Here is an 18,293-nt window from a genome sequence, read left to right as displayed (position 1 = left end):
ATGCATTCACGGCTGATTTCCTTCCGGATGCCGGCTGTTTTATACAACTGGCACCCAAGTGTAACTGATGTGACTGGAACAAGCTCGGAGTGCAACAGTTTAACCTCTGATATGCTTCAGTAAGCTGTGACTTTAGCATTTAAGATGTTGGAAATGGACGACCTTCTCCCACCGTGATTGCAGATTGCCACTGTAATTGCCCTGACAATAAGGGGTCTACTGAAGGGGCCTCATAGGGGGTCGGTAATTTTACCATACACTGCAATACTGCAGTATTGTGTTGTACTGTAACAATCAATCGCAGTTTCAAGTCCTGGCAAGTTGGAGTGGGACTAATAAAAAAAATTAAAAAAAGCAATGAAAAGAGGGTTTAAAAAAAATCTAAAAGTTACAAATACTCACATTTATTTCTTACAAAAAATCTAAAAATAAAAAACATTTGGCACCTTTGAGTAATCGCCAAACCAATAAAATGATACAGTATTTATTACCTACGATCGAAAAGAATGATTCTGAACGTCAGAATGACTAGTTTTTTTGGTCACTTCACCACCAGAAAAAAAAAACAATTAAGATCAGAAAGTCGTCTCAATAAAATCTACAGCTCGTATTGACCGAAAAATTAAAATAAGTTCGAGCTCTGAAGAGGCGAGGAAGGAAAATCTAAGGCAAAGAGGGAACTTATCAGCCAAGGATTTGCATGAAGCTGCAGCCGCCGTCCTACTACGAAGAAAAGGTTGGGATCCATAACGGTTTGATGATCCTGGATCCCAGCATGTTCCTACGCTGACGGAGTGTAGTTTTAAACCCCTTAATGACCAGTAATTTTTTACATTTTTTTCCATTTTTGTGCAGCCATAACTATTTTATTTTTCTACTGGCGCAGTTGGCTGAGGCTTTGTTTTAGGCACAAATTGTATTATTTTTAATGTAAACTGCTGTGTAGTTTAACTTTTTTTTTGCAACGCAAATATAAAAAAAGGCCACATTTGCTTTAGTTTTTTATTTTTGTTTATATTTTTTACTCTTCACGTTTTGCACCAAGTGACCCGCTGAATGAATTTTTTGTGGTTGTGCAGATACCTAAAATATGCAGGTTTTGGTTTTGTACTCACATTGTGTGCAATGAAATACATTTTCTATAAAAAAAAAAAAATCTTTTTTTTTCACTTTGGTGGTGGGGATTTTATACTTTGTATTACTTTTTTATTTTTTGAACATGATTTTGACTTTTATTCTGATGACAAATGTAGCCAGGAAGGATCTTGCCTGGCCCTCGTTGGGCGCATTCCCACTGGTTTATGAAAATATAAATTAAAAACAATTTGTCACATTTTTGTTTTTTTTGTGTGTGTGTTCTGAATTGTTTGCTTTTCATCCGTATTTATTCCATTTTTGGTAATGGGATTTATTATATTTCTAAAAAGTTCTTGTCATTTTGCAGAAATGTAAATGATGAAAAAAACAGAACAAATAAACACTGAAACACTAGAAATGCAAAAAATGAGTTTTATCTTTAACTTATGGGTTAAAAACAGAAATTTGTTGGAATTTACTTCATACTAAAAAAAAAAAAATCATGCAGAAAGTTCCAACAGATATCTATGGGTTTTTATCTCATGGGTGGAAGATAAAACAAGAAACAACAAATTACAGGTATGTAAAATGTAAGTCTGAACAAGGAGCAACTGGACTGTTTCGCTTGAGTGCTTCTTCAGGAGTTCTGTTTTCTTGTTGCAGCTTTTTTAAGAATTATGGACAACGCAGTCTTTTTTTCCCCAACTAAGGACTACGAGCTAAAACTTTGCTGGTCTGTAAGTTTTTTTGGTACCTTATCTTCACCACCAAAGGATGGACATCAATCAAGGAAATGGGGCGCAACAAACTCAAGGATTAATCTTCCTCCGATGGGTATGGCTGATTCACCTTTTTGCCAGAAAACTAGCATAGAAAAGTTGCAAATTTTTTAACAATGCATAGTTGCACCAAAAACTGCGACTTTTGGCGTTATTACGTCAGCTCCTCTAACTTTTGGAGAAGTCTGCAGAGCTTGGTGGAAGATGTAGCCTGGCACGGCCTGGACAATTCACTAGAATTTATGCCAGAAAAGTCTGATCCATCTTCATCCTCCTGATGAATTTGGCCCACGGATCAAGACTGAAGTACGAAATCCTAATCTTAATGAAATTTAACCAACCGTCCATCAGGGAGCTCATGCTGAAGGAGAATTTGCATCTCTTTTATGACCGTTTCTTGGCTCCTTTGGCTGACTAATGACCACATCAAAGTTCAGCTCAGCTTTAATGTCACTTGTGGTCCCAAGGAATCCATAAGAAGACAGTCTGAAGAATTACAAACTGTTTCATTAAGAATGAACTCACTGATTGATCCCCAGTTAACTCATTCTGCAGGCAGCAATGATCAAAGAGTCTGTAAAAGCAGCTGAAAAATTTGTCCAATTGCAAAAATTATTTTTAACTTTGAATACTGGCATTTAAGTTAAAAAAAAAGTACTTTTAAAATCAGAAGATTTTCTCCCAAAATTCAACACTTTCTTTAGTCCTAGAAATTTACTTGACTAAAAGTAAAACTTGACCAATGAAACCACCCCCCTTAACTTTTCTAAAACGTATTTGAAAAGTTGCACAATTTTGGCGCACGACTTTTGACACTTTTAGGTGCGGCTTACGTAAAAAAAACTGGCTTAAATCGATTGAAAACATTTCCCCCATTATGTACAGGATAAATAAGCCAGAAACACAATTTTTATGTCTTTTCATCTTTTTATTACTGAACTCTATAAAAATGTTGTACTGATTATTTTAAGATCACAAAATACACAACATTAAATTTTTAATATATGACACATAATATTATATACATACATCGGAAAAACCACGTGACATAGAAAACAGGAGACACGGTCATTGGGCATCGATTCATAATAACCAAAAAAATAATAAAAATAATAATAATAAAAACACAAGTGCTTCTTTTAATATTAAAAATGACAGCTATATAAACATATTAATATCTGAACAATGTGTACAGGGAGAACCATACTTTACTAAATAACAATTATTTAACAACAGGAGGGGCGAAAACTTTATACTAAACATCTATCTGAAATATAACAAAAAAATAGCGCTTTGAATAGTTTATAAGATAGGGGCCGATGTCAGCAAATGTCGCGTAGAAAATACTTTCGTGAATTTATCCATCGGGCTGGACAAGTGAAAAAATAAAAAAAATCAATATTCAAAGTGCTTACTCTGCAAATCGGTTGCAGGATCTAGTCGAGCTGTATGGCCAGGAATGAATGGTTTGGAAGAAGCATCAGAATGATGGCGGCAGGGGACTGAGGTGTCAAATAATAAAAATAGTATCAAAACCAGAGCAAAGTATATATCTAATTCATATAAAACAAAAAACGTGTAAAACTATCCAGATAAATGTAGATGGATGTCGTCGATATATCTGAACCTCTACCGTCAGCCCTGAAAAATTTGGAACGGCTCAGCCGCAGAACACAATATAGTTCCTCAAGAGTAAGTTTATTGATCCAAATAGGATACATATAAAACCAAAAACGTGAAAAACTATCCAGATAAATGTAGATGGATGTCATCGCTATATCTGAACCTCTACCGTTATCCATTCCAAATTTTCCAGGGCCAAGCCGCAGAACACAATATAGTCCCTCAGGAATAAGTTTATTGATCCAAATAGGATACATATAAAACCAAAAACGTGTAAAACTATCCAGATAAATGTAGATGGATGTCGTCAATATATCTGAACCTCTACCGTTGGCCCTGGAAAATTTGGAACGGCTCAGCTGCAGAACACAATATAGTCCCTCAAGAGTAAGTTTATTGATACAAAGAGGATACTTTGATCATTGTGATGAAAAAAAAATTGCATCCAAAGCCTGCTTAGGCTCATACACATATCAATAACAGTTACCTGGGTATTCTCAACTCAATAAGGGGAAACCTCACTCCTGTAAAATGTCCATTGTGAATGAAGAGGTGGCAATGCTCTCTACACTCAGTTCTATATGAGTTCTGAAAATTGCTTGGATAGAGCAGCAAATGCATAGGTAGAAGTAAATAGAGCAAGCTGTGCATGCGCAACTAGGACTAAATGGAGCAAGCTGTGCATGCGCAACTAGGACTAAATGGAGCAAGCTGTGCATGTGCAGCCAGAAGTGAATAAAGACAACTGCGCATGCGCGGCCAGAACTCAATGGATAGAGCTATGTATGTGCAGCCAGAAATGAATGGAAAAAGCTGTGCATAGGAAGCCAAAAGTAAAAGAGAGCTGTGCATGTGTAGCCAAATGGGAATGAAGAGCTGTTCATGTGAATCTAGAAATGGAGAGAAGTGTGCATGCGCGTCTAGAAATACATGGCAAGAGCTGCACGTGTGTGGCCGGAAGTAAATGGAGAGAACTGCGCATGTGCAGCCAGAAAGGAATGCAGGTCAGGACTGGCCACTCCATCATAGGCAGGGGCTGGATTCTCGAAATAGGTGCATGTCGTAGAGGTGCGACCAGGATCTAACATACATTCATGACATATCCGGTGAATGAGATAATATCCCTTTATGATATAGACTGGTCTACCAAAAGTCAGAAAAATCCTCCGAAGGACCCAACATCTGACATGCTAATTGTACTCATGAGGTCCAGTAACCACCTCGTCTGTAACTGGTTTATCACGTTTCGAATCATTTCATGGATAGTCCCTGGGATATATGATGTGTATTCGCAATTGTTGAGGAGAGTTTGCAAAATCTTAAAAACGTATAAAACATCAAGATAAAAAATTTACCAAATGCACTTGTTCTCGAAGAGAGAGATAAGGTCATAGCCAATGTGCCGTGCACCGGATATGACCAGGGCTGACGACGTTATCAATTACAATATAATGGGTCACAACTTTCTGGTGTAATGTGGGACTGCTCTACAATTTATTGTCCCTTATGGAGAATGTTCAGAGCATTGGTGCGGCCGGTATGTCATTAACGAACTTGGACAACTATAGCATTTGATGACAGTGGAAATAAGTTTCAATGTGAAAAATTGGAAATTTCAGTCCGGGGCAGTCTGTCTTTAGAGCATTGAGGGTGGCGGAAAAGAAAAGAAGGACGATTTCTCTGACGCAACTGGGACTGACATGTACAACCCCACCAGCTTTATGTTCTTATAGTGAATAAATAGTATATAAATAATACACAGGGTAGCATAAAGGTAGCACTCCAGTGACTGCTATTTCTCCATCTAACATAAACCTCATTAATACGAGATTCATCTAGCTTACTTATTACCAAATATAATCCACGTAGATATGAATCCAGGCTTAATGCTTTACTGTTAAAAAGTAAACATGGACAAACTAAAGTCTTTGCCCCATTAGAAGAAAGAAATGGTCTAAAGAAACATTTCAAAAAATATTTTTTGGGGGATGCAATATTCAGAATATTGTCACTAAGTCTGTGTTTGAAAACCTTAAACATTTCTGATATGTTATAGCCCTTAGGAGTATTGATCGGTGGTGGTCCGGGTTCTTAGACCTCGCAATGACTCAAACCAAGGAGCAGTAGCGCTCCGCTAAGCCTCGCGCCTAAGCAGGGTGTGAAATGAGGCCGTAGGTTTTTTGGTCTAGTTTTTGGTGTTGTTCATTTGTGTCTCTGTGTTCGGCGAATATTGTAAAAACAATGTTCACCACCAATCGTAATCGGAACTGAATTTTGAAAAATTTGCTCAACTCTATTCATGTGCTACTTTGAAGAATTTGACATACCGTATTTTCCGGCGTATAAGACGACTGGGCGTATAAGACGACCCCCCAACTTTACCAGTTAAAATATAAAATCTTCTTAAAAGTCGGGGGTCTTCTTATACACCCTATGTCGTCTTATAGGGCCGGTGAATATGTGCCTTTTGGGGGGGGGGGGGGGGGAGTGATCCTGATGACGAGGGGGCGTCTCACAGGAAAGTGAGTATCCCCCATTACCTTATCGTAGCGGTGCAGCGTGGGGGTCTCAGTGCTGGGAGTGGCGGCGGCGGCTGCTGTGCTCTGGTGCGGCGGCTGCTGTGCTCTGGTGCGGCGGCTCCTCTTCTGTGTGGGGCCTCTGTGCTGTGGGGTGGCGGTGGCGGCGGCATATCTTTATCCAGTTGGGGCTCCTCCGGCATCTCCTTAGCCCTGGAGGCCCCGCCGCAACTCCATCGGTGCAATGCAGCGGCCATTTTCCCGGAGGCAGCTCAATAGGTGCGATGCGGTGGCCTCCGGGAAAATGGCCGCTGCTCAGATTCAGATCTCGTCCCGAAATCTCGGGACACGAGATCTGAATCTGAGCAGCGGCCATTTTCCCGGAGGCCACCACATTGCACCGATGGAGTTGCGGCGGGGCCTCCAGGGCTAAGGAGATGCCGGAGGAGCCCCAACTGGATAAAGATACGCCGCTGCCGCCGCCACCCCACAGCACAGAGGCCCCACACAGAAGAGGAGCCGCCGCACCAGAACACAGCAGCCGCCGCCGCCGCTCCCAGCACTGACACCCCCACGCTGCACCGCTAGGATAAGGTAATGGGGATTACTCACTTTCCTGTGAGACGCCCCCTCGTCATCAGGATCACTCCCCCTCCCCACCCACCATATACACCGGCGTACAAGACGATTCCCGGCGTATAAGACGACCCCCGACTTTTAAGAAGATTTTCGGGGGTTAAAAAGTCGTCTTATACGCCGGAAAATACGGTAAATAAAAAAAAAATACCATGAGACAAAAAAATAGAAAAGTAACTTAAATTTAAAAAAAAAAAACGCAACTGATAAATGGGTCCTAGACTTTCTATTGAACCTGTTGAACCTGGACACCACTCTTGGGGAGTTAAGCTGAGGGATACTGCTCCTTGGTTTGAGCTCAATAGACGACCCAGATCCCAATGGGTCAATACTACTTTAGAAGCAGACAAAATGAGATGGAATTATAGAATTAAATATTTATATTGGGATTTAGGAACAAGAATTCTGGAATGTGACAATTAAATGCTTGGAAAACTCAAGAACTATGACTGCAGCCTTAGTTCCACATGGAGAATTAGCTATGGGTTCCTCTGTGATGACTCAATAGTATGGTTAAAAAAAAAAATTCGGGAGCACATGTAAAATGAGTGATGTATCTGAAGACTGGTCCAACAAAGCATGGATGAAGCCATCAGCAATGTTTGTTATAAAATCTGTGTGTAAAGGGCATTAAAGGAAAGGCCACTGAACTACAAGAAATAGGAATGTTGTAGAGGCAAAATAATCAGATCAGTGAGTCCGAACACTCTACTGGTGGACGGCTCTTTGGGTAAACATACTGGCTCAACCAGAAAAGTGGGTCGATAAGACCTGGTTAAGTTAAGGCACTGGCCTCTAAATCTAGAGATCTCAAATTTTTCTCAAACAGATAAATCCTCATGTGCTAAATGTATATTTCCTTATTTATGACTCCCAGCAGCATGGACCTCCTTCCTGTAGATTGGACATCTTTGGAGTCGGGAAGGAATTTTTTCTCTTAGCTGAAGAAAGTTTCCTCTGGGTCAACATTGAAGGAGAAAAAGTCTGAACTGGAAAGACCCAAGGCTTTTTCAGCCTGACGAGCTATGGAACTTTGAAAACTACTTGGTCCAACCATGTTAATCACCAAAGTGCTATAATGGGATGGGGGAGAAGAAGACCTATCAGTGGTGTCCACCTTTAGCTTCATCTTGTACACCTTATTGGAAAGAACATTCTGTGCTTCCAGTGATTTTTCTGGGTCATGCTTCTCTAGATCCTAATGTAAACTCAATAACTGCTAGCATTTTGTAAAACACTCAATATATTGACCCATCACAGTATGCTTACGTCAAAAAGGTATTTTTTTTTTTTACAATAAGGCAGGTTTAGATAAAAACAGTAGGAAAACCCTGGTATCCCTGATTGTGTAACACTGAAATAAGATTTTGGAATAAGGATGAAAAAGCAACTTTAAGGGAAAGTCTCGTAAACAGCCGGAGACCATCCAAGAATATCTCAATGAGGAGACCAACCAGCTTGGCAATGACCCCTTTGAGAAGTCCACCTCCAGCTGGTGTTCTCCAAGTGTCCTTCTTTGCAGCAGGATTCATAAATACAGGACCTGGATCCGTAAAGTATACATGTTAAGATATTTAAGTTAAGCATTCCACAGAGATATATTCATGGTTTGGTGGTTCGGTATACTTAAGTTAGTCTTATGGATATATTTGTCTTGGTCATTACTGTGTAGCTGATTGTTGATTGTGTGCTTATTTTCCATTTTTCTCTTCTCCTTGATGATTCAAACAAGAAACTGAAGGCTACACTGTGGCTCCCAACATGGCTTCTGTCTCCGTCACGATTTCATTTTGGTTGGAATCAAGTCCATAAAATCTGACTTTTAGTTCGCCAGCTGGATGGACCACAGGAACTGGCATGACTTTTGGAAAAGTTCTGGTCGCCAGTTCAAACCTGCTCATGCTGGCCAATTCTATCGCCAAGGTCTTCAAGAAAAGTTTGGCCAGTTGTTTGCCCAAGCAGTTCCGTACTCCGCCACCAAATGGCAAATAATGGAACCTGCCATCTTTGTCTTCTGTGCGATCTTGTCCAAAGCGATCGGGGTCGAAAACGTCAACATCTTTGAAGACCGGAGCTGTGTCATGTGTGTCTCTGATGCTGTACATAACGCTCCATCCTTTTGGAATTTGGAAGCCCTGTGAATGGGAAAAAACAATTGCTCCGGTTAGAATTGGCTCAGATATGGGCGTTGATAAAAAATAATACACAGATGTATGCAAAATAGCAGACGGAAAAATCCTTATCTACCCTTTCAGTCAATGCTTGACCCATGAAGAGCCTTGAAACTAGGAATATAACCAAACCAGACATCCAGGGGTACAGGTACTGGTTGGATGGATGACATGTCTTGCTTTGAAGCAGCTCAAGAGAGAGGGGTACTGGTTTTCAATGAGAAGATACAACTGGTGCCGAAAGTCTTACAAGCAATCATCCATGGGAAAAATTATGCAAATTTGCTGTCCTCCAGGAGGAAGAAAAATCTCTCAATTGCCACATATAGGCAGAAAGGACCCCCAAACAGCTCTCTAATAAGTTTCAACAGATTGACTTTAAGGTGACTACCTATAGTTGGTGCTACAGACATATTTTTCTCCCTTAAGTTGCTTTTTTTTTTTAGTGAAGTCTCCATCCACCAGCTAGATCTCCTCAACAAGAACCAGATACCTTACTACAAAAGCCAAGTAGTAAAGCCAACATTTAAACAAAGCCAAACTTTTTTTTGCCTAAATGTTCTTTTACGCTGTTGTTTGCTCCTGTTCATTAGAAATACTTACATCCAACTCAAAGGTTTGCAGCACGGTCCGATAGCCCCCCGAAATAGGACTGAAGAGCCTCAGCAACTCCTTAATGACACAGTCCAGGTAATGCAAACTGCTGATGGTGTCCACACGTAAAGCCCCCTCACAGACACAGCCATTATGGAGGATCCCATTCCCTCTTAGCTCCTCTCTCAGCTTTTCCAACACTGCCGGGTGCTTGAGAAGTTGCATAATAAGTGAGGTGCTGGCACTGGCTGTGGTGGCATAAGCTGCAAATATCAGTTCCAGGGTAGCATCCTAAGAACAGAGAGAAAATTAGAAGGTTTATGAGAACAGATTTCCAACGTCTTCGAGACAAAAGTATTTATGGTTGTTGGATGACCTGGGTAATTCCATCGACATTTCACCAACTCGATGTCCAAGTGATGGAAAATGTGTGTTGAAGAAATCACCCGTCTTTCTTCAGGGTTTGGCATTCAACAACCGGTCTAGATACTTGGCACGGACATCGATTTGGGCAAGAGCCGAGTAAGATTCCCTCACACGTAATTGATTTATGGCGTCTACCATCACCGTCATATGATGTAACCAGATCTGAATCCAACACTGTGAGCTCGCTAATCTCCTGCCATTCGACTCTGAGACAAGAACAAGCAGGAGACCTTCTCCCCAGCCTCACGAGAAGAATAGCCAGGATCTTTTACTTGTCCATCAATGGGGAACATTTTTTTTCCTAACTTAAAAGCATGTACTTTTTATTAGCTAAAATTTATTTACAATAAAAAAAATTGTACTGTCTATTAACGACTGCAGAATTAATTAACCGAGAATCTCATTTTGATGGTCCACAAGGGGAGCGTCGCTAAATCTTCTATCGGCTTTAAACTGATTTATGGCCACAGACCACATCAAAATTGAATGTGCAGAGAAACAAAGAGCCTGGGAGGCCAAAATGGTGCAACTTTTTTAATGAAACAAAAATTATTTTTAGCTCCCAAATACATGCATTTAAATAAAAACAACTGTCCCCAAAGGTGGACAAGCCCATCATTTACACAGCTTCTATCTTAGCCACAAGTGGTCAGGTTTATGAGTTTTACCAATACCCAACCTCAGAACTTCCCTTAGCGATTGTGGGAAATTTTCCTCTCGAAAGTCAAAAGTTCTAAGTTCTAATAGGTACCGTATTTTCTGGTGTATAAGACGACTGGGCATATAAGACGCCCCCCAACTTTTCCATATAAAATATGGAGTTTGGGATATTCTCACCGTATAAGACGGGGGTCATCTTATACGCCCAGTCATCTTATACGGCGTGTGCGGTGCGGATGGTTCCCAGGATCTGAGGAGAGGAGACTCTCCTTCAGACCCTGGGATCCATATTCATGTAAAAAAAAGAATAAAAATAAAAAATATGGGATATACTCACCCTCCGACGGACCGCGGCTCTCAGCGGTGCAAGCGGCGGCCTCCGTTCCTAAGGATGCAATGAGCGAAGGACCTTCAATGACGTCACGGTCACGCGACTGCATCAAAGGTCCTTCGCTCATTGCATCCTTTGGAACGGAGGCCGTCGCTTGCACCGCTGAGAGCTGCGGGCCGTCGGAGGGTAAGTATATCCCATATTTTTTATTTTTATTCTTTTTTTTACATGAATATGGATCCCAGGGCCTGAAGGAGAGTCTCCTCTCCTCCAGATCCTGGGTACCATACAGGACCGCTCCCTGCACACGCCATACCCAGCGTATAAGACGATCCCCGACTTTTGAGATGATTTTCAGGGGTTAAAAAGTCGTCTTATACGCCGGAAAATACGGTAAATGTAAAATTACAGAACGACTTCTGCTTGGGATTTGTATGTAACACATGATAACACATTGGTCATTACTTGTAAGTATTTCTAAGTGGAAGCCATGTCCACAGTAGAGTCAAGTATCATAATCTACGGGAAAAGTGTATTCATTGATAGCGCCTTACCTTCAGCTCTTGCATGGTCAGCTCGTTTCCATGCTCCTTCCCGCTTTCGATCAACACATCTAAGGCATCGGTATAGTCCTTCCCCTGCGTGTTCTGCAGTTTCTCCTGGATAGCTTTTTCCAGGCCCTTCAGTAAAGTCTCTCGAGCTTGAATGCCCTATGGAAGACAATGAACATGACAGTCAAACCAAGATGTCAAAGGTGAGAGGCAAATATGAATCAATATGGGCTCAACTAACTGGTCGACATTAACCCCCTTGTAGTATTATGGTCATGAATGAGGATGCCACCAATGTCTTCTATTTATGTACTTCACATGTTCTTATCATTAGGTTACTATGGCTTCACGACAATCAACCCAAGTCTGGGTGAGGTTAGTGTTGGGACATTAGTTCACAAACTAGGGGGGCATACATAAAGGAAATAATTTTTCATTGTCCTCACAAAAAAGTATTCTTTAACCGTAGTGAGAACATTACAACATGGCAATACATTAGGTAATCAGTGTGTCGCTTCACCAGTGGTCGTTCTCTGGACTGTGTTACAAGCAGTGTCACCTTGTTGGTTTGTCTTCTAACCATAAACTGTAATTTCATCCACAAACCAACACCAACCTTTACCATCACTGTCTGATTCTTGGTGGAGATGTTACATAGCAAGATGGGCAGAAGAATTAATGTTTCTGTGGACACCAGATATTAAACAAGTTCCCTATAATTATCAATATGTCATTATCATGATCGTCAGATCAAGGGGGAGGCAAATCTAGAACCCACAGGAGACCTGGATATAGTAACGATGATATCTATGGACTGATATTCTCAAACCAAGAGGGATGAAAATCTACAACCTACAGGAGATTAGAATACAATGATAAATGATTATTAGATATCCTTAAATCTAGAGGTTGAGAATCAAGAATCCACCCGAGACCTGAATACAATGATGATGGTTACCTTGGATGGATATCCTCAAATCTACAAGGTTCAGAATCTACAAGCCACCTGAGACCCGAATACAATGATAATAACTACGGATGGATATCCTCAAATTTAGAGGGTTGAGAATTTAGAACCTACAGGAGGCCTGGATACAATGTATAATGATTACTATGGACTGATAACCTCAAAATATAGAGGGTTGAGAATCTAGAACCCATCTGAGACCTGAATACAATGATGATGATTACTATCGACTGATATCCTCAATATCTAGAAGGTTGAGAATCTAGAACAGACTGGAGACATGAATACTAACATATATGATTACTAAGAATTGATATCCTCAAATCTAGAGGGTTGAGAATCGAGAACACACAGGAGACTTAGATCTAATGATGATGAAGATTACTATGGACTGATATCCTCAAATCTAGAGGGTTGACAATCTAAAGCCCACAAGAGGACACCAATGGTTTATAGGGACACTTACCCTTCGGTAGCCACTAAATGGCAGGTCCACCGGTAAAGAGAAGACATTCTCAACAAACTGCTGAAACACCTGGAACAGATGGTTGAGTTCTTCATCAGAGAGTCTGAATCCCAGAAGGACTCGGATTGCCAAACGGAAAGTCAACTTCTGGGCCTCACAGTAGACGTTGATGGATCCTGGGTGACTGCTCCACACCCTCAAAGTGTCTTGGATCACCAGCTGTATTTTCGGAAGGTAGGTCTCCAAAGCCTCGTGGCTGAATATTTTTGAGAACACCTTTGAATAATAAACAATGATACAATTAGTTACATTTTGTAGACTCACTCACAACAAACACAACACAGCAATGTGGCCAGTGGTAACGCCTACTCCGCCACCAGGGTGCCAAGTCTGGCGCGGGGGTAGCGATCCTACATGGTTGCTTGGGAACCGATGAGCCAAAATCTAATATAAGCGTGGAAAGACTGGTGCCAAAGTAAAGTTCAGCTTCTTGAAACATGACTGCCCGAGAGCAGAAGACCAAAATACGGCAGGATATTTGTCAGTCTGACCTCGTAAGAAACATAAGCAATGTATGAATCGAAGAATTTCCCCACCAAGTCAGCAGCCGTCAGTAAATGTAAGACTTTCCTGGCTCCAGCCCGGTTTTCACAATGCTCCTGTTTACCGAGGTTTGGTCAGATATCATGTCTGTCTATTCCATAATTGAGAGACCCCAGTAGTCAGTGACTAAACCTTTCCAAGAGCGTCTCCTATATGGACTGTGGAGGGAACACGGGCAGTAGGTCTTAATAGGTTGTGAAATCTTCAGTCCCCCATATTATACATATATATGGCAATATACTATCTACTAGCAAAATAAAGAACCAACACTAGAAGCTAATGAACTACATACAGTCACGAAAAGGTGAGAAAACCTTGTAACAACTCTGCTTCCCATAAAGAATCTATGGAGAGAATTATAATGACGGAGAAGAGGAGAAAATCACATAAGAATACGACGTTTTCTGAAAAACCCTCCTCGTCATATAATATACACATGTCCGCAGCGTCGGTCCAGCTAGGTGCTCCGTGAGAAGTGCACCCCCTAGTGTACAATGGAGGTACGGCTCCCACTGTGACACTGACAGTGATTGAGTCTTTCTGCTGGGTTAGTTAGGGTATGTTCCCACTGTCAGGAATCAGCAGCGCTATGGACTCGGCACATGTCCGCTGCCGGCTATTGAACGCAGGTGGTTCTGCATGTGTTCACTGAACCGTGTGGAATCACCGCGCCCAATACATTGTATGGGTGAGATTTATCTTACAGAGACTGAACGTCTCCACTAGATAAATAGACATGCTGCAGTCTGGAAAGACGCGCCGCATGTCTGTCTCCGCAGGTGAGCCGGGTCTGTGCACGCATAGTAGAGATGGGATTTCTTGAAACCCCATCCACTATGCCGTAACATCTGGACGCTGCGGATGATCAGTATAGTACAGCGCTCTGATCCCCTCTGATCACTATAGTTCAACGCTCTGATCTCTAATCACTATAGTCCAACGCTCTGATCCCCTCTGACCACTATACAGCGCTCTGATCTCCTCTGATCACTATAGTACAGCGCTCTGATCTCCTCTATCACTATAGTACAACGCTCTGATCTCCTCTGATCACTACAGTACAGCGCTCTGATCTCCTCTGATCACTATAGTCCAACACTGATCTCCTCTGATCACTATAGTACAGCGCTCTGATCTCCTCTGATCACTATAGTACAGCGCTCTGATCTCCTCTGATCACTATAGTACAGCGCTCTGATCTCCTCTGATCACTACAGTCCTACGCTCTGATCTCCTCTGATCACTATAGTACAGCGCTCTGATCTCCTCTGATCACTATAGTACAGCACTCTGATCACTATAGTACAGCGCTGATGTCCCCTGATCACTATAGTACAGCGCTCTGATCTCCTCTGATCACTATAGTACAGCGCTCTGATCTACTCTGATCACTATAGTCCAACGCTCTGTCTCCCCTGATCACTATAGTACAGCGCTCTGATCTCCTCTGATCACTATAGTCCAACACTGATCTCCTCTGATCACTATAGTACAGCGCTCTGATCTCCTCTGATCACTATAGTACAGCGCTCTGATCTCCTCTGATCACTATAGTCCAACACTGATCTCCTCTGATCACTATAGTACAGCGCTCTGATCTCCTCTGATCACTATAGTACAGCGCACTGATCACTATAGTACAGCGCTCTGATCTCCTCAGATCACTATAGTCCAACGCTCTGTCTCCCCGATCACTATAGTACAGATCTGTGATCTCCTCTGATCACTATAGTCCAACGCTCTGATCTCCTCTGATCACTACAGTAGTGCTCTGATCTCCTCTGATCACTACAGTACAGTGCTCTGATCTCGTCTGATCACTATAGTACAGCGCTCTGATCACTATAGTACAGCGCTCTAATCTCCTCTGATCACTGTAGTACAGCGCTCTGCTCTCCTCTGATCACTATAGTGCAGTGCTCTGATCTCCACTGATCACTATAGTCCAGCGCCATGCTCTCCTCTGATCACTATAGTACAGCGCTCTGCTCTCCTCTGATCACTATAGTACAGCGCTCTGATCTCCTTTGATCACTATAGTACAGCGCTCTGATCTCCTCTGATCACTGAAGTACAGCACTCTGCTCTCCTCTGATCACTGAAGTACAGCACTCTGCTCTCCTCTGATCACTATAGTACAACGCTCTGATCACTATAGTACAGCACTCTGATCACTATAGTACAGCGCTCTGATCTCCTCTGATCACTATAGTACAGTGCTCTGATCTCCTCTGATCACTATAGTACAGCGCTCTGATCACTATAGTACGCTCTGATCTCCCTGATCACTATAGTACAGCGCTCTGATCTCCTCTGATCACTATAGTACAGCGCTCTGATCTCCTTTGATCACTATAGTACAGCGCTCTGATCTCCTCTGATCACTGAAGTACAGCACTCTGCTCTCCTCTGATCACTATAGTACAACGCTCTGATCACTATAGTACAGCGCTCTGATCTCCTCTGATCACTATAGTACAGTGCTCTGATCTCCCCTGATCACTATAGTACAGTACTCTGATCTCGTCTGATCACTACAGTACAACGCTCTGATCTCCCCTGATCACTATAGTAGAGCTCTGCTCTCCTCTGATCACTATAGTACAGTGCTCTGATCTCCTCTGATCACTAGAGTACAGCGCTCTGATCACTATAGTACGCTCTGATCTCCCCTGATCACTATAGTACAGCGCTCTGATCACTATAGTACAGTGCTCTGATCTCGTCTGATCACTATAGTACAGCGCTCTGATCTCCTCTGAGCACTATAGTACAGTGCTCTGATCTCGTCTGATCACTATAGTACAGCGCTCTGATCTCCTCTGATCACTATAGTACAGTGCTCAGATCTCCTCTGATCACTATAGTACAGCGCTCTGATCACTATAGTACGCTCTGATCTCCCCTGATCACTATAGTACAGCGCTCTGATCTCCTCTGATCACTATAGTACAGTGCTCTGATCTCGTCTGATCACTATAGTACAGCGCTCTGATCACTATAGTACAGCGCTCTGATCTCCTTTGATCACTATAGTACAGCGCTCTGATCTCCTCTGATCACTATAGTACAGTGCTCTGATCTCCCCTGATCACTATAGTACAGTACTCTGATCTCGTCTGATCACTACAGTACAACGCTCTGATCTCCCCTGATCACTATAGTAGAGCTCTGCTCTCCTCTGATCACTATAGTACAGTGCTCTGATCTCCTCTGATCACTAGAGTACAGCGCTCTGATCACTATAGTACGCTCTGATCTCCCCTGATCACTATAGTACAGCGCTCTGATCACTATAGTACAGTGCTCTGATCTCGTCTGATCACTATAGTACAGCGCTCTGATCTCCTCTGAGCACTATAGTACAGTGCTCTGATCTCGTCTGATCACTATAGTACAGCGCTCTGATCTCCTCTGATCACTATAGTACAGTGCTCAGATCTCCTCTGATCACTATAGTACAGCGCTCTGATCACTATAGTACGCTCTGATCTCCCCTGATCACTATAGTACAGCGCTCTGATCTCCTCTGATCACTATAGTACAGTGCTCTGATCTCGTCTGATCACTATAGTACAGCGCTCTGATCACTATAGTACAGCGCTCTGATCTCCTTTGATCACTATAGTACAGCGCTCTGATCTCCTCTGATCACTGAAGTACAGCGCCCTGCTCTCCTCTGATCACTATAGTACAGCGCTCTGTTCTCCTTGCATGATTACTTAGATGAACAGGGCACAGAATAGACATTAGAGTTGAATTTTGTGTTCGCCAAGAAAACACTTTGTCCTTTTGCTATGACGCATTGTCCTCCACCCATCACTGCGAGGCTGAGCTGCCATTAGGACGCTGACGGAGCCCCGAACATAGATGAAACTTACACGGAAAATTGTGCAATGTGATGTAAGACGCCATGCAACGCCGGCCCCGGGAGTAAGGATTCCCACACAAGTCATCAGTCAACGTTCTCTGTACCAGATTAGCAGAAAAAAATATCATTTATAAATGGCCCAACCACCGGCCATGACATTATCGTTATAAACTCACTAGCTATTGAACCCGTTCTACGCCCGGGTGGCGAGCATTTATATTGGTATATGGTCTCCATCCTATCATGTGCTGCTCCATCCTGCGCCCCCATCCTGTCATGTGCTGCTCCATCCTACACCCCCATCCTGTCATGTGTGTGCCCCCATTCTGTCATGTGCTGCTCCCATCCTGTCATGTGCTCCCATCCTGCACCCCCATCCTGTCATGTGTGCGCCCCCATTCTGTCATGTGCTGCTCCCATCGTGCGCAATAATTCTGTCATGTGCTGGTCCCATCCTGCGCCCCCATTCTGTCATGTGCTGCTCCCATCCCGCGCCCCCATTCTGTCATGTGCTGCTCCCATCCCGTGCCCCCATTCTATCATGTGCTGCTCCCATCCCGTGCCCCCATTCTATCATGTGCTGCTCCCATCCCGTGCCCCCATTCTATCATGTGCTGCTCCCATCCCGTGCCCCCATTCTGTCATGTGGTGCTCCCATCCTGCCATGTGCTGCTCCCATCCTGCGCCCCCATTCTGTTGTAATGTGCTGCACCCATTCTGCCTGTTCCTGTTTCCATTCTGCCATATGTTGCTCCCATCTTTCTCTCTCCGGCTCTACTGCCCGAGTGCGGCTGTGCTGAGTGTGGGCGGCTGTGCTGAGTGCGGGCGGCTGTGCTGAGTGCGGGCGGCTGTGCTGAGTGTGGGCGGCTGTGCGTGGCTGTGCTGAGTGCGGGCGGTTGTGCTGAGTGCGGGCGGCTGTGCTGAGTGTGGGCGGCTGTGCTGAGTGCGGGCGGCTGTGCGTGGCTGTGCTGAGTGCGGGCGGCTGTGCGTGGCGGTTCTGAGTGCGGGCGGCTGTGCGTGGC

At 43.1% G+C, this 18,293-nt stretch overlaps 1 protein-coding gene across 5 annotated transcripts in view; it reads right to left on the bottom strand.

Moving 5' to 3' along the window:
• Nucleotides 1–6,665: 6,665 nt before the first annotated feature.
• Nucleotides 6,666–18,293, bottom strand: part of CYP26B1 (cytochrome P450 family 26 subfamily B member 1) — a 91,104-nt gene continuing 79,476 nt past the window's right edge. For 3 of the 5 annotated variants that reach the window (XM_077280340.1, XM_077280339.1, XM_077280341.1), the window contains 4 exons: nucleotides 12,798–13,073; nucleotides 11,368–11,523; nucleotides 9,406–9,687; nucleotides 6,666–8,766 (listed from right to left, as the gene is read on the bottom strand). In XM_077280340.1, coding sequence (XP_077136455.1) covers nucleotides 8,374–8,766; nucleotides 9,406–9,687; nucleotides 11,368–11,523; nucleotides 12,798–13,073 — 1,107 coding nt within the window. In that variant the 3' untranslated portion in view covers nucleotides 6,666–8,373. The remainder of the gene's footprint in view (nucleotides 8,767–9,405; nucleotides 9,688–11,367; nucleotides 11,524–12,797; nucleotides 13,074–18,293) is intronic. The other 2 variants (XM_077280343.1, XM_077280342.1) reach the window with 1 other exon arrangement.

Source organism: Ranitomeya variabilis, chromosome 1 (genome assembly GCF_051348905.1).
Source record: "Ranitomeya variabilis isolate aRanVar5 chromosome 1, aRanVar5.hap1, whole genome shotgun sequence".
NCBI lineage: Eukaryota > Metazoa > Chordata > Amphibia > Anura > Dendrobatidae > Ranitomeya > Ranitomeya variabilis.
The sequence above is the reverse complement of the archived record's forward strand: the minus strand, read 5'-3'. Positions and strand labels throughout refer to the sequence as shown.